Genomic DNA, 24,332 nt, shown 5'->3' with positions numbered 1-24,332 from the left:
CGATTCCCTTAAGCACTGCTGTCACATGGTTTTGAACAATGAAAATTATTTTAATTGTCAAAATGAAAGAACCCTCAATATTTCCAGTTTTGCTTTTATTTTTAGTGACGTGCAAATTTTTATTTAGCAGGGCATGCTCTTAACGAACAAATTTTTTTGTCTGAATGGAAGCACATTAACATTCTTGCGATGTAGCTTAATGAGTTCGCTGATCGTTATCCTTGCATACATCACTTTAAAAAAGTGCACTGTGACGGAGGCACAATGGGGGTTTCATTATTACACCAGTACGTAGTTATTTTTACAAAATAAAATAAAAACAAACACATGGCACAACATTTGAGAGTTTTTGAAAAAATACTGCAAATTCGGGATTGCAGATAAAACATCGATAAAATTTAATTAAAATGCCCTGCCTATTATTTGGTCAATTTTGGCAAAACGTAATTACATCCATAGAAGTGTGCGCTAACATTTTTGCCAGTTAAGTAACAGTCCGGAACAAACGCAGTGGTTTTCTCACACTTTTCACCAAGCACTTCCCATTTTAGCCACAACCAACATGGCTGCAAATTCGTGTTATCTACAGCATGGCGCGTCGTCATAGCGACACTACAACTTTCGTTCGTACTCTCGCGATGTTAGGTACGCGGGGTGTAGCCTCAAACGGGCGCCGTTCATACGGCTGGGTAACCGGGATGTGTCAGACAGCCTAAACCAGCGACGCGGCTTGTAAACTTAGGACAGGACGCCTTCGGAGACGGAATGGCAGCTCCGCGACCAATTAAAGGCATTTTGAAAAACAAAAACAGCTCGACTAACGTCAAAACGGGACCCGAAGTGCCGCCACTGGATAGCCCGGAGCGGGTGGCACTCGGTCCACTCGAAGATGATCAGCAGTGAGTATCCTTACATAGGTTTAAGTAGTCGATCGGCTATTTAAGAAAATAACAAGAAAATGATACACTTTTAGCCAGATTACGATTATATGTTGTATCGGTAACTTGGCCAGTTAGCTCCCCAGCTACGTAGCCGTCAGTAGTCATAAGCTTCCTGTATATGGTCATTAAAAGCTGCACGGTGGCCCGTAGTGTGGGAGGGTGGAGAGTCATTTACTACTCACGTTTGCAAGCTTTTGCAACACGGGCTTGTCGTTTTTCTTTCTCGTCGTATACGAGACGTAAATCTAACAAGGTCGACGGCTGCCAAGCTAACGCAGGGAACTTTAGCACCATTGGTACTGTGATTTGTATTTTTCAACAACCAGACCCATAAACCATAGCTCCAGTTATAAAATATGGTCGTTTAACTTGTTGTCCATTTGTGCTTAATTCTTATAATCCGCCGCTGGGGACATGCCGTCGCGATTTTTTACCTTGGGTGTGTGCAGTAAAGGCGGTTTCCAGCAGCCCTCTTGACTTCTGTCGATCTGTCGCTGCGCATTTCTGCTGTAGCGATCTTTGGATCCCATCTGCGATGAAGTTCAAGATCCTAGCCTGCACTGGTGTCACTCAGACCAGTCCAGCGTCCAAGCTCTTTGTGCAAACTCTTGCGGTTGATTTTGTTCCGACAGCTTTTCGCATTTTTTAGAGACAATTCTATTAAGCTAATGACGCCCTATCTTTAATGAATGGGCAATATGGAGAAATAATAATTTATTTGCCATTTGCACAAGTACCAGTATATCGAAATTGTTCTTTGCCTACCCCATCTGGCAGAGTCAGCCAATGTGTGGCACCCTTGTTGTTGGGGGTTAAGGGCCTTGCTGAAGGGCCAATGGAGCAAACCAGAGATCTTTCGATTATAGTTACAGAGACTTAGCCTGCTGAGGCACTCGCCACCCCGAGCAGTGGAGGTGCACAGCTCCCGGAGGCACTGCTAAACTGGGTTGTTGTGTGTGCAAGCCCCTCTTCTGGCTTCCACCACAACTATTACAGCAAAAATGTGTTAGTGAGATGCCTGCCTTAATAGAGATCTGCGGTGACACCTTTTTCCCAACTGCCCTATCTGATATTAAAATAGACAGTGTGTGTGTGTAGGGGACGGGGGGTCGGTCTCTGAGGATTCTCTAAACAGTTAGACATGGGAATGTAATGGCTATCAAAGTACCCCTGGGCTTTAGTTTTTGGCTCAGTTCAGATTGTTTGGGGAGTTGAGAACAGAGTTTAACTGGATGCCTCACACATTGCAGTATCTCAAAATGCATTGTTTAACCTTTACTTTGGGAGTTTTTGTATAGGATTTGGACCTGCATCTGTTAGGTTGGGCCGATGGTAAATCATAAACCACATTACTGCAGCATGACCAGGAAGGAAAAGCAAGGAACTTTATACACAATGGTACAGTAATGTCAGCCTCATGGGCTGATTGATCTGTTTAGCTGTTTTTTTCTTGGGGGAGGGGGATGGTTGCTTGGTATATGGAATTTACCGTAATGTTTTTTTTTTCTACTGAGCACCTTCCTGACATGACCACGGGAGTGAGGTTTACTGTTTACTCTTTGCATATAGCAGTGGCAGGTGCAATATACCTATACTCTGGACCCGTGAGGTGATTTTTGGCTTGTTGTGCCCTCAGTACTTATGATGAACACTAAAGGGTGCTGAGTCCCTACTGTCTGCCACTTTAGCTGGACACAGTTCATAGTTTCAAGTTCAAATTCATGACCTCCCAAGACCCTCTTTGCATGCATCTGGGTCAAGATGCTGACTTTTCTGAATATTGATTATATTTTTTACAGCCTTTCTCTTTGCAGAGAATTTCTTGTCCTGCTTGTTTTCTGACCTGTTTCTAGAGCATTCTCCAGAAGCCTTGTTTTTTGGCAAATGATTTCCTGAATCTGCATTTCCCAGAATTCATGCATACAGGAGTATGATTCCTTGTTAAGATGCTCCAGCACTTTGATTACTGGGATTGTTTGTGTCCTGGCAGCACGCCAAAGAAATTTTGAGACTCTACTACTGTACAGCTAAGCCTTCAGTCTGGCTGGGGCATTCAGAAGTGGCAGTCAGGCGTTTGCTTCATAAATGATGCCTACCCTCTCTCCATTGAAACATTACCATCACATTGTTGAGGCCTACGGTTACATTGCTTTTGTTGACTTTCAGCTTTGGTTTACGTTTTCAGTGTTAAAACTCCTGAGTCAAAATGATCTCTGTGGTTCAACCCTGAAATTCAGTAATTCATCTTATAATGTTTAATACATATATATTAAGGATAAGTAATATTATTTACACTGTTGATGCTTTAATATGGCTATGGATGATGCATCCACATTTATTTAGCAGATGCGTTTATCCAGAGCAATATTCATGGTCAGAAAATTCTCCTGGAATAATTGGGGTTAAGGGCCTTGTTCAAGGGACCAGTGGTGACCTCACTCTGCCAGCCAGGGGATTTGAACTGGCAGCCTTCTTATCATAGGCACCCAGTTCTAACCCACAGAGCCGCACGCCACCCAAACTTAGGTTTCACTGAGATACATTAGTACCATAATGATTACAGTGCAGAAGATTCTTTGTTCCCCTGTAGTGTCAATGTCTAAGTAATTAGAAAAAAGTGTGTGTGTGTGTGTGTGTGTGTGTACACATTCTTCTTTTGATTGGTCTGGCCTACACTGAGAGGAGGAACCAGCCCTGAAAAGATCTGTACTGTTCCACTAAATGAAGCCACACCAGGTTTCATAAAGGTCCCTTTCCTGTGGTGGCTGACTGTGTTATGACCAGCTGTGTTGGGCTCTGCATTGGCTGCCTGTCTCCAGGAACATGCAGAGGGCCGCTTCTGAGCCCAGCTCAGACGCACTTCTAAGCTGGGACCTGATACCAGCTCGACATTTAAGCTCTATTCAGACAATACAGTTTAACAGACATATTTCCCTTGTGACCCTACTGCTGTGAATTCTGCACGAAAACCTGTCTCAGTTGTGTCTCTTACAGCAAAGCCAAGGGCAAAAGTTTGGTTTCCCTCGATCACCTGGAAGGGTCATAGCAGTCTGTGGCAAGCTGTGATCCATCGAATCACCACGTCCTGCTAGCTGACACCTTATCTGTCTATGATCAATGTGAAGGTGGCTGACGATGGCAGGGAACGAGACGGATTATGGTGCCGGCGATTAGATTTATTCACTCTTGACAAGTGCAGGGGGCAGCGGCTGGGATGATTCAAGACCCGAGTGGGCACTCTCCTGAAGTGGATCGGGCTGTGTGCGGAGCCCTTGGAAGGTGGGGTCTGTGATGGTATTGACAAAGTGCGAGGGTGAGAACAGGAGTAGCAGGTGTTCGAGTCTTGGCACATCAGTGTGAGGACGCGTCTGTGCTAGGTGGAACACCAGGGGTCATGCGCCGAGACACTGGCACTGCATATAACAGGACTATGACTATGATCATCCCATGATTTATCCCAGTATTGTTTTATGTGCCCTGCTTTCTCTGTTTTAAGCTTTAATAGAGAGAGAGTTCTTCAAAGTCTCTGAGTAGAACTGAGGGTTATACAAATCAGCTTCAGTGATAGAAGTAAATATTGAAATAACTACCCTAATTATTCCTGACTTTTTTGCTGACCCATTATTTCAGAAAGAAGTCACAGAAATGGGACGAAATGAATATTCTGGCAACCTATCACCCTGCGGATAAGGACTATGGGTTAATGAAGATTGATGAGCCCAGCACACCATATAACAGGTGAGTGGACAGCAAACCCAGCCATTACGTTATGCTGTTAGGCGGATGTTTTCTGTTGTATTTGTTTTGATGGTTCCTTTCTGCTAAGAAATGATTTATTGGGGAGATTCTTTAAAAGTTATTTTCTTTAGTAATTTCAAGATAACGCAATATATGTAGTAATGCAGATCAGCTGACTCATAACCTTGGCTATTTAGTTCAACTAAGATGCAGAGGCCATCTTAACCTGTCGCCCTCCTGGAGCCTGAAAGCTGCCTGACGTTAGGATCTTGTGAATAGTCCCCTGGATATTGCATATCCCTTTCCGTCTGCCCCCAGCAAGAAAGTATCCACAAACATGTAACTAAATCCAAGGGCAAATCCCATTGTGAAGGTTGTCCCTGCTGGCATTGCAGGGCTTGCAGAGGGGACATTGTTAATTATTTATGGGAACCTTCCCCATGATCCCTCTCTTCCAGGATGGTGGGGGAAGAGGATGACGACGGAGCACTGAGCGACTCTGAAACAAACGCAGCACTCCAAGCAGATGACCTAGTTAAGAAGTAAGTGCTTTAAATATGGGCTGTCTTTGTGATCTCAGATTAGCAGGAGGAGAATGACAGTAGCTTGCAATGATCTCATGGATAAATATTTATGTCGATGTTGTACAGATCAAATGCAATCATGGGACCTCTCATTACATAAAAAAAATGTATTTAGTAGATGTTTTCATCAAAACAACATATAATTGAGAAAGCAAGGTCATCCAGTCACTGGAGCATTTGGGGTTAGGGGCCTTGATCAAGGGGCCAATGATGGCATCACTCTGCCAGCCAAGGAATTTGAACCAGCGACCTTCCAGTGAGTCCTAACCAGCTGATCCACACACCACTGTCAAAATTAACAGCAGCAGCATTTATTGATCAATAACAGAAGAGGAATCATCTGTTTTTTAGGCCAAAATGAGAGTGATGCAGAAGGTGGTAATGTTTTAGAAATGTACCATTCTGTTCATTTGTAGGAAAAGTGCTTTGGAGATCTAAAAATGTACATTAAAGTTCTCCTTGTCTGTGTCCTGTGAACGTCAGTACAAATTGTGATATTTGACTAGGGGCACTGCGGATTTGTAGACATCATGTTGACTGGTTGTCCTGAACTGCTCGTATAAATAGTAACCAACAGTGTTTGTTTGTGTGTGCGCTTATGGATCGGCTGCAGGAGCTTGTGATGCACCGATATGCTCAGATAGGCCTCGGCAGATCCATGTTTCAGACGGGTGCTGTGTGCTACAGCCCTAAGGCTGCCAGGTTCGTCCAGCTTCTTAGTCTGGCCAGAAAGGGTTATTCTTCACATCTGTTTTTCTTTAAACAAAGTGCGTGTGTGTATGTGTTTCTTCATCAATTTATAAAAGTATGGTCACAGATAAGATGTTGACCCACTTTTTGTGTTCTGGCTTAGTGTAGCCAGCTTACTATGATGCAGTATTTTTTGATTGCTTTTCACTATTAGTTTAGGTAGTCATCTTAACTCATAGCTTCAAAAATGACCATCTTAGATGTTTGGGGTTTTGGACTGTCCCTTTTTGTCTTGTTTTTTTTTGCCAAACATAGCACAGCAATCTAGCTCAATCGTAACGTTGCGTCTTCCTGATGCACAGCTTGTTTTCTTCTCGGCCAGTTAAACAGGCTGAGTTGACTATAGGCTACTGTAAGACATTACCATTTAGGGCCTCATTCTCCTTTCCTCCAACTTCCTGCTCTGCTTCTCAGATAAGTGGGTGCTTCTGCTGGGTCCAGTGTCTTCTATGGTGTTCCATTTGGGTTGGACGTTTAGAGAAATTAAGACCTGGCTTGCAGGGTGGGGGTGTCAGCTGGTTGGCTTGTCCAAAAGTTGGTTTGGTCTAAGATTTGTGATCCATCAGGGATTTTGGAATAGTGTTTTTTTTTTTCTTCCTCTTTCCTTTATCTTTTTGGCAGCCCTGACGGTCGCGAATGTCATACTGAATGGCACACAGAACCGCTCTCCCTCTATGGAGAAGAGGTGCTGGTGCAGAAGCGCCTCTGTGGTGTACACTCTACCCAGCAGCAGAGAGCAAACGGGCGAAGGGTCGCGCAGAAATATCTGACCTGCTTTTATTCCGAATCGGGATCCTATCTGGTGGGTCGCACGTCACTCTCAGAGCTTTGTGCGTCTGCTTTCCATTTCTCCCAGGCTGGCAGCGGCAGAGGGATCAGAACCACGCTTCCTGAGAGAGAAGGAAGAGGAGGAGGAGGAGAGCAGTGAGGAGGAGGAGGAAGAGCTTACCCCGGAGGAGCAAGGTAGCATATGACCTCACGACCCCTTATGGTCACACTAGAAGAGCAGACCCTAACCCCACGACGACATGGGGAGAACATGCAAACTCCACACACATGTGGCCCAGGCAGAGACCTGAACATGGGTCCCAGAGGTGTGTGGCAACAGTGCTAACCACCCCCCCCCCCTAATATAATGGTAGGGGAAACACTGCAGTGAATGTCAGACTGGTGTGGTGTGTGGGCTTTCTTCCTTTGAATCCGCTTCAGAGCTTACCAACTAAATCAGTGTTTGCTCTTCAGAAAAAAAGAAGCAATTTCGGATGATGAGGAAAATGCACTATAATGAAGGCCTGAACATTAAACTGGCCAGGCAACTTATCGCCAACGAGTTAGAAGAAGAGGAGGATGAAGATGAGGAAATGAAAGATGACACGGAGCCTGAAGACATCAATGTAGACCCCCCACAAGATGGTAAGTTGAACCCAAATATGTGTTAAGGAACTATACCTGGCTTTTCCATATAATGTCTTCAAATTTCAGATAAGACTAGCTGGCTGTTCTGTGTGGCATGCTATCTCAAAGTACAAGTCCTGAATCGTATAACTCAGATGTAAATGACTGTACACCTGTCTGTACTTTTATACTGGTAATTAAGTAGGTATTCCAGTTCACATAAGTATTGGAGCTGAAGAATCAGGTATTAGATTTTGTTGTATGATTGACAGAAGACAGGACTGATATGTATACTTCAGAGAAATGTGTTCTTGTTGTATACCGTAGAGTTTAAATTGTTTGACTCACTCTTCCCCCAATGTGTTACAGCTGAAAGTCTAGAGTCCTAGAAGATGGCTTGCTCTGCTGTGTCCTGAACTCAGCTTTGTGAAACATTAAGACACCAGTAGTTGCTTCAGAGCTGGTCAAAGAACACAACGCCTCACAACCCTGCCATCTGCGTTTTGTTTTCATGAATAACCGTCAAGTGAAAGTATATTGACCTGACTGGTATTTATTCTGTTGCCAAGAGTGATTCCCGTATTGTCAGGAAATGTGAGACCTGATGGCCTATAGTGGACTTCATCAGCAGTTGTTTCTCCTTGCCTTCTGAAGACCTGGTCCTAGAGCTGCTTGGTAAGGCCAAGCAAACCAACGAACTGGGGAGTTGGGTGTTCATTATTTAATTTTTTTTCTTTTCTTTTCTTTTCTTGATGCCTACTCTAAAACCATCAGAACCACCATTTGTGATTCTTTTTCCACCTGAGATCTTCTTTGTGTGTTTAGATAAGCTTTCTTCATTACTCTTTCTTTAATGAGATTCATTTCTATTCTTTTTCATTGTAAACAGGCCACTTCTTAAACTTTGCAGGCCAAAACCTCTTGGAAAAGTAATAAATCATTTTATTTCTCCATTTAATGCGCTTTTTTAAAACTAGCTTGATACACTGAAGTACAAAGAACCGCTATTCTGCAGTTTTTCATAAATTACGTAGGCTTGATCTACGTTTGAATATTTACGTTTTCGTAAATGTACTTTAAATACAAATTGGCCATTGCTACAAAAAAAGCTGTGTTCCATTTAAAAATGCCCTGTAGAAACCCTGTGACTTGCATCATCCCCCCCAAAGGGTGGCCATAATTTCCAGTGTTTTACACTGAATCAATGCTATGTTAGCTTTCCAAATTTATGAGAAGGCATTAGGGACTTGCACCCCGAAATTGCTTGAACTACTGATGAGACAGAATTTTGTGAAATGATGAAATGCTACTAATATTGTTTTTCTGTAAATTGTTTACTTTAATGATTATTTTCAATGAAAGATTGTATTTGCTTAAGGGTAGTTTGCGTAGAATGCCATTGTCCTTGTTCGGGATACATTTGTTTTATAAATGGTCTCCTTTTGGAGTCTTCATGCCCTTTCTTATTTTGTAGCCAAAGTTCAGTTTTTTCACAGATCAACAGAAATTATGAAGGTGCAGTTGGCTGTAGGTATCCACGGGGGATTAGTTCCGAGTTCTCCTCCGGATAACAAAATCTTTTTCAAGTTTCTTATATAAAATAGTGTAGTCTTTGCATATAACCTACACACATCTTCTCATACACTTTGAATCATCCCTAGAATACTTGTAATGCTTAGCACAATATAAACAGTTATACTACTGTAATACATATAGGAAATATAAATAGGAAATATAAATTTGTTCTATGTCTCTCTCTCACACAGACACACACATGCACACCCAGACACAAATGTCTTATCACTCACAAACAACACCCAAAAGTACACATCGCTTCATTTGCGTGGATTCAGCGTAGCGCTCTCCGCATCGCAAATTCAAGTTTTCCTTTCAAATTCCCTGGAATTTTTTTTTCTGAATATTTTCAGTTTGCAGTTGGATGAATCCATGGATGCAGAACCCGTGGATATGGAGGGCCAACTGTATACCTAGCAAAAGATAAAACATGCAGCAATTTTAAGTTCTCGTCTTTCAAAGTCAGTGACTGAACACTTTTATGTACCCAAAGACCAGGAGAAGGACCTCATACAATTTGGAGTTTAGAATGCTGCAATGGCTGTGTGCAGATGGAAGGAATTTTGAATTTGTTTGTTAGTCTTGAAGAGGATATCTTTAGGTTAAAATCCTAAGTAATGTTACATAGATGGAACATAAAAATGCTTTCGATCATTGTGTAGTTAATGTCACATTTGCTACATAAATCTGAAAGATGTGTATGTGTAATTTGGGAATGAACCTGCTTAAGGCAGATGGGTTTTTTTAAGGCTGATATACATGTACCCTTACACATCGCTACCAGAACTTCTGGAGTGGTGCAGCCATTGCATGTTATCAAAGTCGTACCTTGAACAGCAACCTCAAGACAATGATGAATCCATAAATTCATTTTTTTTTTTTATTAAATTTTATATCCCTGACCATCAAGTGCAATAGACATAATTATCAAAAAGTTAACAATAGAATATTTAACCCCCCCCCCAGGCAGTATTCATAAGTTTGCCTTGCTTGTTTGACCCCAGGATGTTTTTTTCTCTCTAGAAGAAAGTTTAAGAACGATTACCTTGTGGTCCTGTTTTCCAAAATGATTGAGATTTACCATTTACCGCTATTTTCGCTTGTTAATTTGGCATGTTCCTAAACTATAGGATGTGTGTTTTTTGTCTTCATTAATAAAAGTGTCATGAAATGGTTTCCTCCTGGTTGGGCAGGGGATTTGATGCAGTGGATCCTTTATTCACTAATGTACAAGCACATAAGCATGTCTTGAATTTTCATATATCACACCTTGCTCTACTATCAGGCACATACATATATTCAGAGAGAGTGAAGCTTCAAGTCAGAACTCAAGATCAGCAATTAGAACGGTGTTGCAGAGCAGTTTTTCTGGCTAAGGACTTTGCTCAGTAACCTAACTGCCAGCCATGGGATTCAATCCAGCAACATTCCGGACATTCACATAGACTCCTAACCTGCAGTGTCACACACCTACTTGTCTACCTCAATGGGAAAATGAATGATGAATGAATAAAGGTCAGATGTTTCTTAGGACTCTTCCTGTGAAGGTACTGGTTACTAGGGGTACAACTTTTGTGAAGTTACTGGCTATTAGATGCCAGACTCCTCTTGTGAAAGTACTGATTACTAGAGGAATGACTCCCCCTGTGAAGATATTTGTAACTAGGAGAATCTGGTTACTATTTATAGGTCGTACTCTATAGATTTGGCCGACTGGGGCGGGGAATCCACCTCTGGAGATTTCGCCGACCAGGGTGGTGGTCCCTCTCGGTAGAGGAAAGGCCCCTCTTGAAAAGGTACTGGTTATGATTGCTAGCAGAGTGCTCGATCGCCCAGTAGGTGGTGGTGTTTTAACGAACATGTGGAGCCTTGACTTCAAGCTGGAAGGAATGCAAAATTAAAAGTTGAATGACAAAGCTTAAGACCACTTCCCAATTTAAATAATAAAGAATCTGGCAAACGTGACACTTCTAAAGGCTGTCACAGTGTTAACACGGCGCTTTGCCGTGTTTCTGTGTGAACGTGACTGGGCTATTTGGCACAGGGGGCGGGGGATCCAGAGCCCGGCCCTGGCGTGGACGGGACCGCCCGCAGCTCTGCAGGCTAGCTAGCTGTTTCTGTCAGCGAGGGCTGTTTCTCCGCTTGGATTGCGGTGTCTAGCTGATACACGGGGTAAATGCAGCGCACTGGCCCTCCGTAAAGGAACAAGCGGCTTTATTTGATGAAATATCCACATACCGGTTTTCCCTAAGGATGGCTGAGTCGCAGTGGCACTAGCGGCCGATAACCCCGTAGCTCCCCTCAGCCTCTCCGCCACATACGCTCCACATTCGGCGGCGCAAGAGCGTCCCGCCTTCCTCTGCTTCATTTAACATTTCTCTTAAAAGATGGTGACGGTGGATTTTGAGGAGTGCCTTAAGGATTCCCCTCGGTTCAGGTAGGCCGCTGCTTTCCATGTTCTCGGGGGCGGATTTGCGTCGTGGTGTCGGTCGTGACGAATCGGGCCGCCGCTAAATGGCCGGTGCTTCCTTGGGGAAGGATTGCGTGTCCAGCTGGGTGCTGTGACAATCCGGGGTAGGAGGAGGGAGAGGCGGGGTACTGCTGCGGGATCATGGCCGTGTGTGACACTGTGTATGCTGCTATGTGTAACTCCGTGTGTGACTCTATGTGTGACTCCATGTATGACTCTGGATGTTGTACTATGTTGTACTATGTGTGACACCATGTGTGGTCTTATGTGTGATTCTGTGTATGACACCACGTGTGACTCTCTTTGTGGTACTATGTGTATGACACCATGTATAACTCTGTGTGTGACTCTATGTGTGACTCCATGTATGACTCTGGGTGTTGTACTATGTTGTACTATGTGTGACACCATGTGTGGTCTTATGTGTGATTCTGTGTATGACACCATGTGTGACTCTATGTGGTACTATGTGTATGACACCATGTATAACTCTGTGTGTGACTCTATGTGGAACACTGTGTGTGTGGTACTATGTATGGCTCCTTGTATGACACCATATGTGACTTTGGGTGGTACTTTGTGTGACTCCTTGTGTAACTCCATGTTTGACATGCTGTGTGCTTTGTACGTATGCAAGTCCGTGACTGTGTGATGCCGTGTGAGCTGTGTGACACTATATAATACTGTGTAACTCTGCAGCTCTGTGTGTAGTGCTGTGTGTCACAGTTTTTTTCTGTACGTGACTCAGTGTGACATCTACCACAAGCAAGACAGCACATCAGAATAGGCAAATGCAGCTTTAAGGTTGTTAGTTAGCTAATTTGTCTTCAAACTGCTACATAAGTAATGGGTGATACAGCTGGGAAAGCAGTATACATTTCCTGCATGTCTAGTCTTATTAAACCCTGTCTGATAAGTCACTAACTAGCTTGAAAATGCCTGCCTAGTGTCAGTTCTATTTAGATGGTCTTAAATATTTCTTTAATATCTGATTTTTTTGTAGTCTAAATCTACAGAGGCCCTAAAGGGACAGGGTTGGAAAATACTATTATGTACAGTTTCATGTTCCTTCTCAATTGTTTTGCATAATTGAATTATTAAACTGCCCCCCCCCCCCCCCGCCCCAATAACAACACAAGCACGCTGTCTTTCTGTGCATCTCATGTGTCATACAGCAACTTCCAAGTGCAAAACTTATAGATGGAACAAAAACAATTGCAAAGGAATTACGAGGGAACACAAGAATAATTGCGAATGTCCACGTGCAGAACATGCAGTGTCAATATTAACATCACACATTGTGCCGGCCTAATTGGGATTCATTTCAAGGTTCCGGCATCTGATAAACTGCAGTGGTGGGTGAGTTTTATGTGCCTCATCTTCAGGCACATGAATTCAGAGTTTCTTCTTCTCAGTGCATGACTAAGTACTGGCTCTCCTGGGCCCAAAACTCCAGTAGCATATCCAACTGCAACATCCTGTCTCAGAAAAGCAGGAACAAATGTTAGAAACCCAGAAAGAGCAAGAATCGTGGACGAAGGGCTGTTAGTCAAACCTCCATTGTATAATGAAGTATTTATATGAAATACATAACATCTACAGGTCTGTTTTTAGGGTTTAATTTGTTTGTTTGTTTGTTTGACAATCCACGTTTGGGGTAACTTGTCATTAAATTCTTGAAGGTGCAGTTATTCCTGTGATGTTTAAATTTATACAGCATTTTATGAGATGTTGCATGGGATACCTAGAAATATTACAAACCATTAATCCAAATGTTGTAATAGCTGGGCTTGCCATTGGCTAATTGAAATGACTAGTACAGTATCTGGAGTTTACATCTCTATCAAGAAAAATGTGTTCAGGACCAGTCCTGGTAGGCTTTCACTCCAGTCAGTTGAATTGTCTTGATGGAATAAATGTAGCTTTCTTTCTCAGCTCATAATACAGTAGTGAGAGCTGGAAAACATTCTGCATCATGAAACCACGAATGAAGACAAACCTGAGTAATCAATGTGAAATGTACTACATGCTTTAAAGTGACAGAGTGACCACACACAGTGCTCTTCCATTATGTGGAGGGCTGCCACCCACACATGTCTGAGACAGACAGGTGTGGTCCCTACAGAGTCAGCTACAATCCTGTGGTTGGTGGTATATTCTTGGAAATTTTCACCCTGTGCAGATTTTCTCGGTCTCCTACAGCTATCTGGATGAAGTAGGCTACCATCTCTGCATTGCCCAAAGCATGTTTTAGAGTGTGTGTGTGTATGTGTGTGTCCTAATATCCCCTGCCTCCTGTCCTGTGCTTCTTAAGGTAGGCTCATTGTTGACCTGCACTGAATAAGTGCCTAAGGAAGATGAATGGATTCATATAGCCAAAGTTTCAGATGAACATTCAGTAATCAAATCATTTTAATAACAAATCTAATAATCCTTATGGATCTCGGATCTACTACAATCCCTTACCCCACTATTTTTTAATCAGCAGATGTTGGAAAAAAGCTTGTAAAAGAAAATGTTCTCCTCTACATCTGCTGGTATTAAATGGTGATGCCATAAATAATTCAGTGCAAAGGTTAAACATACTGGCGAAAAATCGTGACAAAAAGAATTGCGATGTAGCAATTAATTGTAAATTGCATTATTGGTACAGATTTAGTAATGTAGAGACACCAAATACTCTAATATCATGGACCAAGAAAAATGAAACATGCAAATTCCACAGACGTAGCCAGGAACCCCAGCTGTGGAGGTGTGAGGTTGCAGTGTGACCCACCTTGTTAATCCTATGACTTGTATTATGTTTCATTATATTACTGTATTGATAGAATGCTGTCTACGGCATTTTTCCCCATGTTGTTTTCATGTGTCTGAAGCTGCAAATGGGGAAAAATACCTAGTTTAGCTGACTCATGTTTGTGTTCCCTGAATGGGAAATAGGAAAGAGAAGGGTGAAAGCAGACAACATTGGACCTTGTAAAGGTGATAAGAAGTGTTTGATGGATCTAATCACTGCTTCACTATTATTATTGATTAAGATCTTCATCTGATTTAATTTTGAAACAATTTTCTCCAGAAATGAAGCGGCATCACTGTGTGGCAGCTTAGGATGGCACAGCTGTAGAAGACGCTTGGTCTTGTGAACACAATAACTCAAAAGTATTTTATGTATCTTTTACAAACTTTGCAGACACGTCCTATGAGTGACGATCTGGACTTGATAGTGATAGCAAAAAAGGGGTAGTTTCAGACATTTGATCTTGCTAGCATGATTAAATATACTGACAGACCTTTTTCAGACCTTGCAGATGTGTACCTGATCAAATCTTCAGACAAAGTGCATCAAATTTAAAGCAGTTCTGCATAGTGATACAGAGAGAAAAGCAGCCTCAGACACTTGATTTTGTTGCTGCAATGACTCAAAAAGTATTTGACATGTCAGTGGTTCTCAAACTGTGGGGCATAAGATGATTTTCTGAATATTCAAGAAAAATTCAATTTCAAATTGTTTTGATAGCAGTCATGAGGAAATCATGACATTTATCATGGGGGAACTTAATAAAAGTTAGATTTTTAAGAGTATGTAGAGTGGGGTATATTGGCATTTGGTAAAATTTATCTTGAGGGAATTTAATCGAACAGGCACAGATCTGGTGAACCTGATTACATTAAGACTAGTCACACAAAGGTTGGATGGTGTGATGACCTGACAAATTAGGTACCAGCCAGACAACCAACCAAGTGTCTTCTGCAGCTACTGCTTCCTTGCTATACTGCCACAGAGCACTGCTGCTTCATTTTTGGGGCAATTTGTCTGAAAATTACATTATTTCTATAGATCTTCATATGATGTTTTTTCAAGTGGTGATAAGATCCATCAAATACCTTATAACTTATCACATTCACATGGTCAAACGCCGTCTGCTTTCACTCTTCCCTTTGCTGCTACTAAGTAGTATTGCTTCAGTTTTGGGGTGATCTGTCTCAAAATTTGATGGGTTTGACGTTTGGCCCCCATACAATGCCACTGCAAGGTTTGAGAAAAAAAAAACCCCAAATAGTGTCAAAACTGCTTTTGCTATCACTGTGTTTGGTTTCAGTTTTGGGGCAATCTCTCTCTCTTTTTTCCCCTCATATTTCCAGTTCGTCACCCATACAATCCCTTCACAAAGTTTGAAAATGATCCTTGAAACAGTTTTTGAATTATCGCCTTAACATGAAATGAAGAATACACTTATAATATTTCGTGATACTGCTGGGCCAGATACTTAGTAGAAGTCATGGTGCTGAGGGGAGGCTGCTTGTTGGAGTGTGTTTACCAGGAGCTTCAGTGACAGACTGCCCAGCTTGCAAAAAAAAACAAAGCGCAAACTCCTCATACACTGCTGTGATTGGTTCAGTGTGCCAGGAAAAACAGGCGAGAAGCTGAGAATGTTAACCTAGGGCAGTTTTGGGTGCTCTTGGGTTACCCTCCTTCTAAAAATGCACTTCTGTGTGTGAAGTACTGCTAAGAGGTCGGGCAAGTGTAAAAATGTCATATGGTCAGATGACTCACGCTGTTATAAACCTGCAGGCAAGTGCATGGAGGCTTGAGCCCAAGGTACCGTGCAGGCTGGAGTGCTCCTCTCCCTAGGGGAAGGCTTCTGGCAGCTATCGGGGCTTTGGGTGCATCTTCTGGCAAGGTTTACGTAGCACGTCTAAGTGAGTGCGGTGGACGGACATCACTGAATACAGAGTAATCCTGATTTAGCATGGTCAAGCGTTTTTCCCTTCATGGGGAGGGAGCCTTTCAGGATGAGCATGCCTCCATCCACAGGGCATGGGTGGGGACATGAATGTTGATGAATGTGAAGATCACTGGTTAATTCTGGTATTGGTGTCAGTGATTTTAGTCAAAAATTCAGTATATCATTATCGGCCGAAATCTTCAACAACACAGGTTCTAGTGGTAGTTTTTGTTTCTTATCCATAGGAGAATCTATGCTGTCAAACATTGATGCTGTCATCCCTGTTAGTGGTGGCTCAGTGATTTATGATGTCATGCTTGCATTTGGAAGTTACCTGCGGCTTATGAGGTGCAATGTCAGGGCTTCTTCGGAGAGTGATCATATTCAACAGGCTTCAGTATTGTCTACCAGACAATGCTTACCTTGCTTAACAATTGCCACGCCTGGTAGGGGCAGGTGAACAGCTGTTTTAATTACCAGTTGTTGACGCAGGAAGATCAGCTTTAAACTTAAATTTAATTTATGGTTTTGTTTTTTTTTTTTTTATTCCTGCCAATAAAATGCTTTGAGAACATGGAATTCATTATGGCGTCAACTGGAGTTACCAGTTCTTTGTGAATTTCACATTTCTGGGTGTGTGCTGATCTTACAGGATGCTGCTCCAGTCTGTGAGCAGTAAGACAGAGGACATGCTTGAGTACACGGGGGAGTGGAATGACCATTCATAGAGGTTTACTGGGACTCCGTTTACAAATAATTAAATTAATGCGATTCTGCAGAATTAGAATCAAATTACACCCCACCCACCTGTGTGTACTCTATCATATTTGACTTGCATGTGAGTGGGAGGTGGCAAGTTATTGTGCTGGTTTTAATGAGGAAAGGTATTTATGGAAGCTGAGAAGCTGACATTCAGTGAGTAAAGGCATTTTTTGGAAGCTGCGCACACTAAACTGGAGGTTCCTGTAAGGCTGTTCTTCAGAGAACACGTGTTTTGTTCTTTCATAAAACCACAGTGTCGATTGTATCCAAAGCCCCAGCATGTACCATGAAATTAGGAAAGCGTCTGTTTTGTTTCTGACAAATGATCACAGACCTGGCTGAGAAATTCATGCTAGGTCTTCAGTTTCACTGTTTGTATTTTTTCTTATTCTCACAATAGGCTAATTCTTTTTATTCATCCAGGACTTGAGTTGAAGGTCAAGCTTTACATCAGCCATCTCGAGTCATCTGCTTGTAGCCAGATTAGATAAATTATGGCTCAGACATAATTCCAGGTTACATGGTTCCTTGAATGGGTTCCTGTTTCTTCTGCCTTTGTGGTAACTGTGAATCTCAGCTGTGGTAATGTGGATGTCACGATACGTTAGATTTGTGGTTTTGACACTTTTTCTATAGTACAGTTCAGCAAAATGCACCACCTCTGCATTGAAAACTGAAACTATACAAACATCATTCATGCAGAACAATCAAAGTCAAGGAAGAGGTTTCAGAATAACTCTGCTTCCCAGCCTAAACACACACGCCATAGTGGGACAGTGCAGACACACCCGTACTGGTGCCTTGTTCCCATTCCCAGGCTCTGAGGAGTGCTGACATTGGGAATTTCTTTATTAGATTACCAGGGCTCCAGTGTCCTGGTCGACGCTGGTCAGCTTTCTTATGTCGAATGTCCTGGAGGAGTGGGGTCTTTGGAGGAGAGCATTCCAGGTGTTTCCGTGTGAGTTTGCATACATGTTCTCATGTTGTGTGGGTTTTCTGCTGCAGCCCAAAGACTAATTAAACTAATGTGCATCTCCAAATTGCCTGTATCGCATGATTGTGAGTAAGGCTGTGTGTTTGTGCCCTGTGATGGGACTGGCATGCCATCCAGGGTGTCCCCTGCCCTGTGACTAAAAAAAGCTGGCATCTCATACAAGATGTGCCCCTGTTCTGTGCCTAAAGCAGCCTGGGACAGGCTCCAGGTCCCCGTGACCCTGACTAGGGTAAGTGTTTGGATGGATGGATGGATGGATGGATGGATGGATGGATGGATGGATGGATGGATGGATGGACGGATGTGGTCAGCTATACTATAAGGGCTTTGTCTCAAATTCAGGTTCTTAATTATCCAATATTATTAACCAAGTATCCTGAGGAATGTTCTTAATTGTGCTGACTTTCCTACTTTGTGTGTCTACCTGTAAAAGGTGAATTTGAGAGCGGACGACCTGGAAGTAGGTGCATCTTTACGTTTCCCAAAAAAACTGACTAACATTACAGATTGATGCATTCATTTGCCACTGTAATATTTAATTCATCATGATGCGTCAATCCATGTTTACACCCCTAGTAGAGTAGTAGTACTACTGAGGCAGAGTTATGGGAGAACGGTTGCAGAGATGAGTCATGCAGCTGGGACAGTGTCACAGGGAAAAGGGTGCAGAGAGGAGCGGCCCTGTCACTGAGGCAGAGCCACAAGGAACAGTCTATGAAGAGGAGAAGTCCTACCACTGAGGCAGAGTCAAGGGGGAAAGCATTTGGAGAAAAGGAGTTCTACTGCTGAGCTCCTACTCTGAGTCACAGAGGAAAGGGCATAAAGAGTCCTACCACAAATGAGTCAGATCCCCTTTCCTTGTAAGCTCTGGCTGAGTGGATGTGGACCTGAGGGCCCTGTCCTGTGTCAGACCACCTTTCCCTGTAAGCTCTGGCTGAATGGATGTGGACCTGAGGGCCCTGTCCTGGGTCAGACCACCTTTCCCTGTAAGCTCTGGCTGAGTGGATGTGGACCTGAGGGCCCTGTCCTGGGTCAGACCACCTTTCCCTGTAAGCTCTGGCTGAGTGGATGTGGACCTGAGGGCCCTGTCCTGGGTCAGACCACCTTTCCCTGTAAGCTCTGGCTGAGTGGATGTGGACCTGAGGGCCCTGCTCTGGGTCAGACCGCCTTTCCCTGTAAGCTCTGGCTGAGTGGATGTGGACCTGAGGGCCCTGCTCTGGGTCAGACCGCCTTTCCCTGTAAGCTCTGGCTGAGTGGATGTGGACCTGAGGGCCCTGTCCTGTGTCAGACCACCTTTCCCTGTAAGCTCTGGCTGAATGGATGTGGACCTGAGGGCTCTGGCCTGGGTCAGACCACCTTTCCCTGTAAGCTCTGACTGAGCGGATGTGGCCCTGAGGGCCCCGCTCTGGGTCAGACCGCCTTTCCCTGTAAGCTCTGACTGAGTGGATGTGGACATGAGGGCCCTGTTCTGGGTCAGACCACCTTTCCCTGTAAGCTCTGACTGAGTGGATGTGGACATGAGGGCCCTGTTCTGGGTCAGACCACCTTTACCTGTAAGCTCTGACTGAGTGGATGTGGACATGAGGGCCCTGTTCTGGGTCAGACCACCTTTACCTGTAAGCTCTGGCTGAGTGGATGTGGACCTGAGGGCTCTGGCCTGGGTCAGACCACCTTTCCCTGTAAGCTCTGACTGAGTGGATGTGGACATGAGGGCCCTGTTCTGGGTCAGACCACCTTTCCCTGTAAACTCTGGCTGAGTAAATGTGGACATGAGGGCCCTGTTCTGGGTCAGACCACCTTTCCCTGTAAGCTCTGACTGAGCGGATGTGGCCCTGAGGGCCCCGCTCTGGGTCAGACCGCCTTTCCCTGTAAGCTCTGACTGAGTGGATGTGGACATGAGGGCCCTGTTCTGGGTCAGACCACCTTTCCCTGTAAACTCTGGCTGAGTAGATGTGGACATGAGGGCCCTGTTCTGGGTCAGACCACCTTTCCCTGTAAGCTCTGACTGAGCGGATGTGGCCCTGAGGGCCCCGCTCTGGGTCAGACCGCCTTTCCCTGTAAGCTCTGACTGAGTGGATGTGGACATGAGGGCCCTGTTCTGGGTCAGACCACCTTTCCCTGTAAACTCTGGCTGAGTAGATGTGGACATGAGGGCCCTGTTCTGGGTCAGACCACCTTTCCCTGTAAGCTCTGACTGAGCGGATGTGGCCCTGAGGGCCCCGCTCTGGGTCAGACCGCCTTTCCCTGTAAGCTCTGACTGAGTGGATGTGGACATGAGGGCCCTGTTCTGGGTCAGACCACCTTTCCCTGTAAACTCTGGCTGAGTAGATGTGGACATGAGGGCCCTGTTCTGGGTCAGACCACCTTTCCCTGTAAGCTCTGGCTGAGCGGATGTGGCCCTGAGGGCCCCGCTCTGGGTCAGACCGCCTTTCCCTGTAAGCTCTGACTGAGTGGATGTGGACATGAGGGCCCTGTTCTGGGTCAGACCACCTTTCCCTGTAAACTCTGGCTGAGTAGATGTGGACATGAGGGCCCTGTTCTGGGTCAGACCACCTTTCCCTGTAAGCTCTGGCTGAGTGGATGTGCACATGAGGGCCCTGTTCTGGGTCAGACCGCCTTTCCCTGTAAGCTCTGACTGAGTGGATGTGGACATGAGGGCCCTGTTCTGGGTCAGACCACCTTTCCCTGTAAACTCTGGCTGAATGGATGTGGACATGAGGGCCCTGCTCTGGGTCAGACTGCCTTTCCAATGTAGCAGGTGACAGCAAATGGTTTCCTTTGCCAACCCCTGATGCCCTGCAGGTGCCTGGAGTCATTAAGCCATCAGCCTACTTTTGGGTTCTGCATGTTAAATCTCAGATTTATGTTAGCTCAGTTAGATCGTCATGCTTTTTGTTTATATGGGTTGACAGCTTCTTTTCAATATCTACAATGTAGCTAATGCTCACGTCCAAGCTACTCTCATCTCTTTGTTGGATTGTAGAGTTGCTAGTATGGACAGAATTTGACTATTTACATTCACGGAGAACAGGTACCGCTTTAAAAGATTGACATATGAATAAGCTGCATAACAAAGACGGACAGTTCTGCTTTCAGTGTATTGTTCTTGCTATTCTAGATTATAGTCAAACTGAAGCAATTTGTCATGTTGTATTTTCAGCTTTGTTTCAGTATATCTATTACTGATTATTTGTCTTTTTGAATTAGTCTTAATTTGAAAAGAAAAGAAATTAATTTGAATTGGGACTGGATATTGATGGGACTATTTGCTTATAATTCCCAGCTGGAATTCACTCTTAGTAACTCAGTGAAAGCCTGTGCTGATCCATTCAGCCATCAGCTGTTTTGTCATGATCCTACTGACAGCTCACTAATCCTGAATCCTCACACTCCCTCTGTTGTCTGTTCGAGGGAGATCCTTGGGCCAGCATCTTCTTTTAGACGCAGTTTTGCCTCTGTTCAGTTTTTGTCTTGTCTTGTCTTTGCTGTGACTCCACAATACAGCATTTTGGTCACCAAGCTGGGCGGGAACAAGTCTGCAAGTGTATCTTCAGCAAGATCCATGCTGATCTTTGCACTGTACTCTGGTTGGGTGAGAATGCAGACGGGCTGCAGGCTGGTTCTTTCCATAAAGGCTCTGAGGACATCGCTTAGCCAGCGTGACCGTGAGAAAGCAGGCCAGGGTTCCCACACCCAAGCACAGTGAGGCTTTCATCTCTGAGAAAACTTCCTGTTATCATGACAATGTTGGCCGTTTCTCGTCTTACAGGGCCAGTATAGAAGAGGTGGAGGGGGATGTCTGTGAGCTGGAATCTAAGCTGGACAAGGTGAGTTCACAGATGAATCACTGGTGGTGGGAGGAAAGTCAACTGGGACAAATTATTGAGGCCCCCCTCCCCCCCCCCCCACATTCCAAGCTCTGACCAAGAAAGAGGCTGTATGCGCCAACAGCCCAGGATCATTTGCCTTGAAGTGTGAGGCCCTGTTCAGGAAGCATTGTTTTATTAAACTAGTATTACGTCTCTACTCACAAATCAAGCAAATATACCACAGGCCGTTAAGTTATCTAAGATTGTATTGCACCATTTCGTTTGGCCTCGTATGAACTGATTTAAAGATTGAAATCCAAACGTGAGGCAAAATAGCAGAGTATTACAGACAGTCTTGTAAAAGTTAGCAGAGTGTTTTTCCCACATAAGAAGAGAATGAAAGGCAGTCATGTCCTTGGGCAGTATGTTCTTCAGATCTTCAGGGGGTCCGATTAGTCGGAATTAGTGATTATGTGCAAGGAAATCGGAATTGAGATGTAAAATTCACGTCATGTCTAAAAATTGATGTCCCAGAATGTCAGAGGAAGCTCATGATTAACCGCAAACTATTTTTCAGTTTCTTAACATGGTACTGGGACAAGAGCGGAATGTCAAAAGCCCGTCTTCTTTTTGCTTTTGTCAGCTGGTGAAGTTGTGCATCGGAATGATCGACGCTGGTAAGGTCTACAATACGGCAAACAAGCAGTTTGTTAATGGCATCCGGGAGCTGGCCCAGCAGTCCTCCAAAGACGATGTCATCGAGGTGAGACAGCACTGCGCTCCGGCCTCTACTGGTGACCCTTCATAGAAATATGACGTTTATGTTCTGTATTTAAGGGAAAGCCTTGGTTTTTTTACTTTGAACCCTCTTTGCACATGTGGTGTTATAGTTCGCCAGCCCATGTGTCACAGGTTTCATTTGGGATTTGTTGTTATTTTCTCAAACATTCTGAAACATTCTGTTCTTCCCCCCCCCCCCCCCAAGTCAAGTCTGATCAAGTTTGCGGAAAGCCTGCAAGAGATGATCAACTACTACACGGTAAGTAAATGTCACGTCTCCCCCCCCCCCCCCCAAAAGCTGATCTTGGCTTGTTTGATGTGGTCTTAGCAGGGCTTGTCAGTTGTCAATGTGGAGGTGCATTCTGGGAAAGAATGTGAGAATCTCATCAGCCTGTGGGATGATGCTTACCTGAGCAGCGCCATCCTGTATCCAGTACATCTGCTCTAGAGGACAGGAATGAATAAATTGGCTCACATGAATGTATGTCCTTCCTCAGATTTTATTCGACCAAGCCCAGAGGTCTGTGAAGTCCCAACTTCAGATATTTATAAAAGAGTGAGTAAAATAACTATGTCTACCTGTCAGCTTAAGTAGCTCTTTCTTTCTTTCTCAGACATCTTTTAGGTAGCAGGTCTGTTTTGATTGTAATGGCTGGAATCCAGCTGAACCAAACAGATTTTGTTGGCATATTAAATGGAAAGTAAAGCCCACGTAGGTTTGCTTGTGGAGATGCGTCACATGTCTGAACCAGTAGTCTCTCAAATAAGGGGGAAGCTTCCTTGATCCTTTAACCACTGTCACTTCTCATTTGAGCAAACAAGCCATAGTGCTTCATCTCACACCACACCATGCTGATGGCTAAGTGCTGCTGGCTGAATTCTGCTGGCAGTATTTTGCGGCTGAATAAATTCACAGTTTAGTGCTTATTCTCCATGGGTGCACAGCACGTTCCCGAAACAGGTGCGTCCTGCCTTGACCAGAGCACATCGGTTCCATTGCAGGGACCTCAGGAAGTTCAAGGAGTCGAAGAAGCAGTTTGACAAGGTGAGCGAGGAGAAGGAGGCAGCTCTGGCCAGGAACGCGCAGGCCGCACGCAACAAGCAGCATGAGGTGGACGAGGCCACCAACATCCTGACTGCCACCCGCAAGTGCTTCCGCCACGTGGTCCTGGACTACGTCCTGCAGGTGCCATCGCGCCGGGCCACACAGCCTTTCCACCACTGGGGGAGGTGGATGTCCTGCCTCGGGTCTGTTTTCGCCCCCCTGGCTGGGAGCCCTTTCCTTAGAAATTCTTCTCCCTAGAGCTAAAAAGCAGTTTTAACTGAATCCAATGCGGAAACTCCAATAATTAGACATGGGGTAAATAAGTATCCCTGTGTCAGGTTGCTGGCAGTAAACCTGTTTAAGAGCAAGTAGAGCTGCATGCATATTTCCTCCGCTTGGTGTAGCTTAGATGAGCATTGGGGCTGTCTGTGACAGCGTAATGTTTGCCGTTCACATAGGTGCTGCAGCCCCCTCCCCCCCAGGGCCCTGCCCTGTTCCCCTGCTCCCCGTGTCTCTCCTGTCTGCTGCTTTGCTGTGAAAATGCTGGCTGCCTGCTCAGTCTACTTTTGAATTTAACCCAGTTCTCTGTGATACAGTAAAGTTTCCCTTTGACCTGGCCAGCTCTGCACTAGGGCTTTAGCCTGTAGTCGCAGTTACAGTTCCAGCCAGTCCTGCGTCGCATTTCAGCATCCGATTTGATGAGTCATTCCGGCTGCAGCCCCAGCGGAGGGGTTTACGCTCAGCCGGATCACGCCGGGCAGA

At 44.4% G+C, this 24,332-nt stretch overlaps 3 protein-coding genes across 11 annotated transcripts in view; 2 read left to right on the top strand and 1 right to left on the bottom strand.

Moving 5' to 3' along the window:
• Positions 1 to 635: 635 nt before the first annotated feature.
• Positions 636 to 10,161, top strand: ppp1r2 (protein phosphatase 1, regulatory (inhibitor) subunit 2). The gene is made up of 6 exons (XM_048977484.1): positions 636 to 899; positions 4,572 to 4,679; positions 5,138 to 5,221; positions 6,870 to 6,976; positions 7,256 to 7,426; positions 7,778 to 10,161. The coding sequence occupies exons 1-6, from the start codon at positions 766 to 768 to the stop codon at positions 7,795 to 7,797; spliced, it is 624 nt and encodes a 207-aa protein (XP_048833441.1). The 5' UTR covers positions 636 to 765; the 3' UTR covers positions 7,798 to 10,161.
• Positions 10,162 to 10,862: 701 nt separating this feature from the next.
• The window catches only part of LOC125709222 (arf-GAP with coiled-coil, ANK repeat and PH domain-containing protein 2-like), a 36,744-nt gene continuing 23,274 nt past the window's right edge, over positions 10,863 to 24,332 (top strand). For 2 of the 4 annotated variants that reach the window (XM_048977472.1, XM_048977471.1), the window contains exons 1-6: positions 10,865 to 11,420; positions 21,706 to 21,763; positions 22,389 to 22,508; positions 22,731 to 22,784; positions 23,023 to 23,081; positions 23,528 to 23,711. In XM_048977472.1, coding sequence (XP_048833429.1) covers positions 11,371 to 11,420; positions 21,706 to 21,763; positions 22,389 to 22,508; positions 22,731 to 22,784; positions 23,023 to 23,081; positions 23,528 to 23,711 — 525 coding nt within the window. In that variant the 5' untranslated portion in view covers positions 10,865 to 11,370. Of the gene's footprint in view, positions 11,421 to 21,705; positions 21,764 to 22,388; positions 22,509 to 22,730; positions 22,785 to 23,022; positions 23,082 to 23,527; positions 23,712 to 24,332 lie in introns of all 4 variants that reach the window. The other 2 variants (XR_007382660.1, XM_048977473.1) reach the window with 2 other exon arrangements.
• Positions 17,995 to 20,430, bottom strand: LOC125709225 (uncharacterized). 6 transcript variants are annotated; one of them, XM_048977479.1, is made up of 4 exons: positions 20,112 to 20,430; positions 19,230 to 19,607; positions 18,887 to 19,040; positions 17,995 to 18,823 (listed from the first exon to the last, which is right to left on the bottom strand). In XM_048977479.1, exons 1-4 carry the CDS (start codon positions 20,398 to 20,400, stop codon positions 18,766 to 18,768), a joined length of 879 nt encoding a protein of 292 aa, XP_048833436.1. In that variant the 5' UTR covers positions 20,401 to 20,430; the 3' UTR covers positions 17,995 to 18,765. The 6 variants fall into 6 exon arrangements, 5 of the variants coding, with proteins under 5 accessions (XP_048833436.1, XP_048833435.1, XP_048833437.1 ...); XR_007382661.1 differs by lacking the exon at positions 20,112 to 20,430 and adding an exon at positions 19,923 to 19,994 and having other exon boundaries at positions 17,995 to 19,040; XM_048977478.1 differs by having other exon boundaries at positions 17,995 to 19,040.

The sequence above is a fragment of the Brienomyrus brachyistius genome, chromosome 15, assembly GCF_023856365.1.
Source record: "Brienomyrus brachyistius isolate T26 chromosome 15, BBRACH_0.4, whole genome shotgun sequence".
Lineage (NCBI taxonomy): Eukaryota > Metazoa > Chordata > Actinopteri > Osteoglossiformes > Mormyridae > Brienomyrus > Brienomyrus brachyistius.
This window is presented reverse-complemented; position numbering and strand designations above follow the sequence as displayed.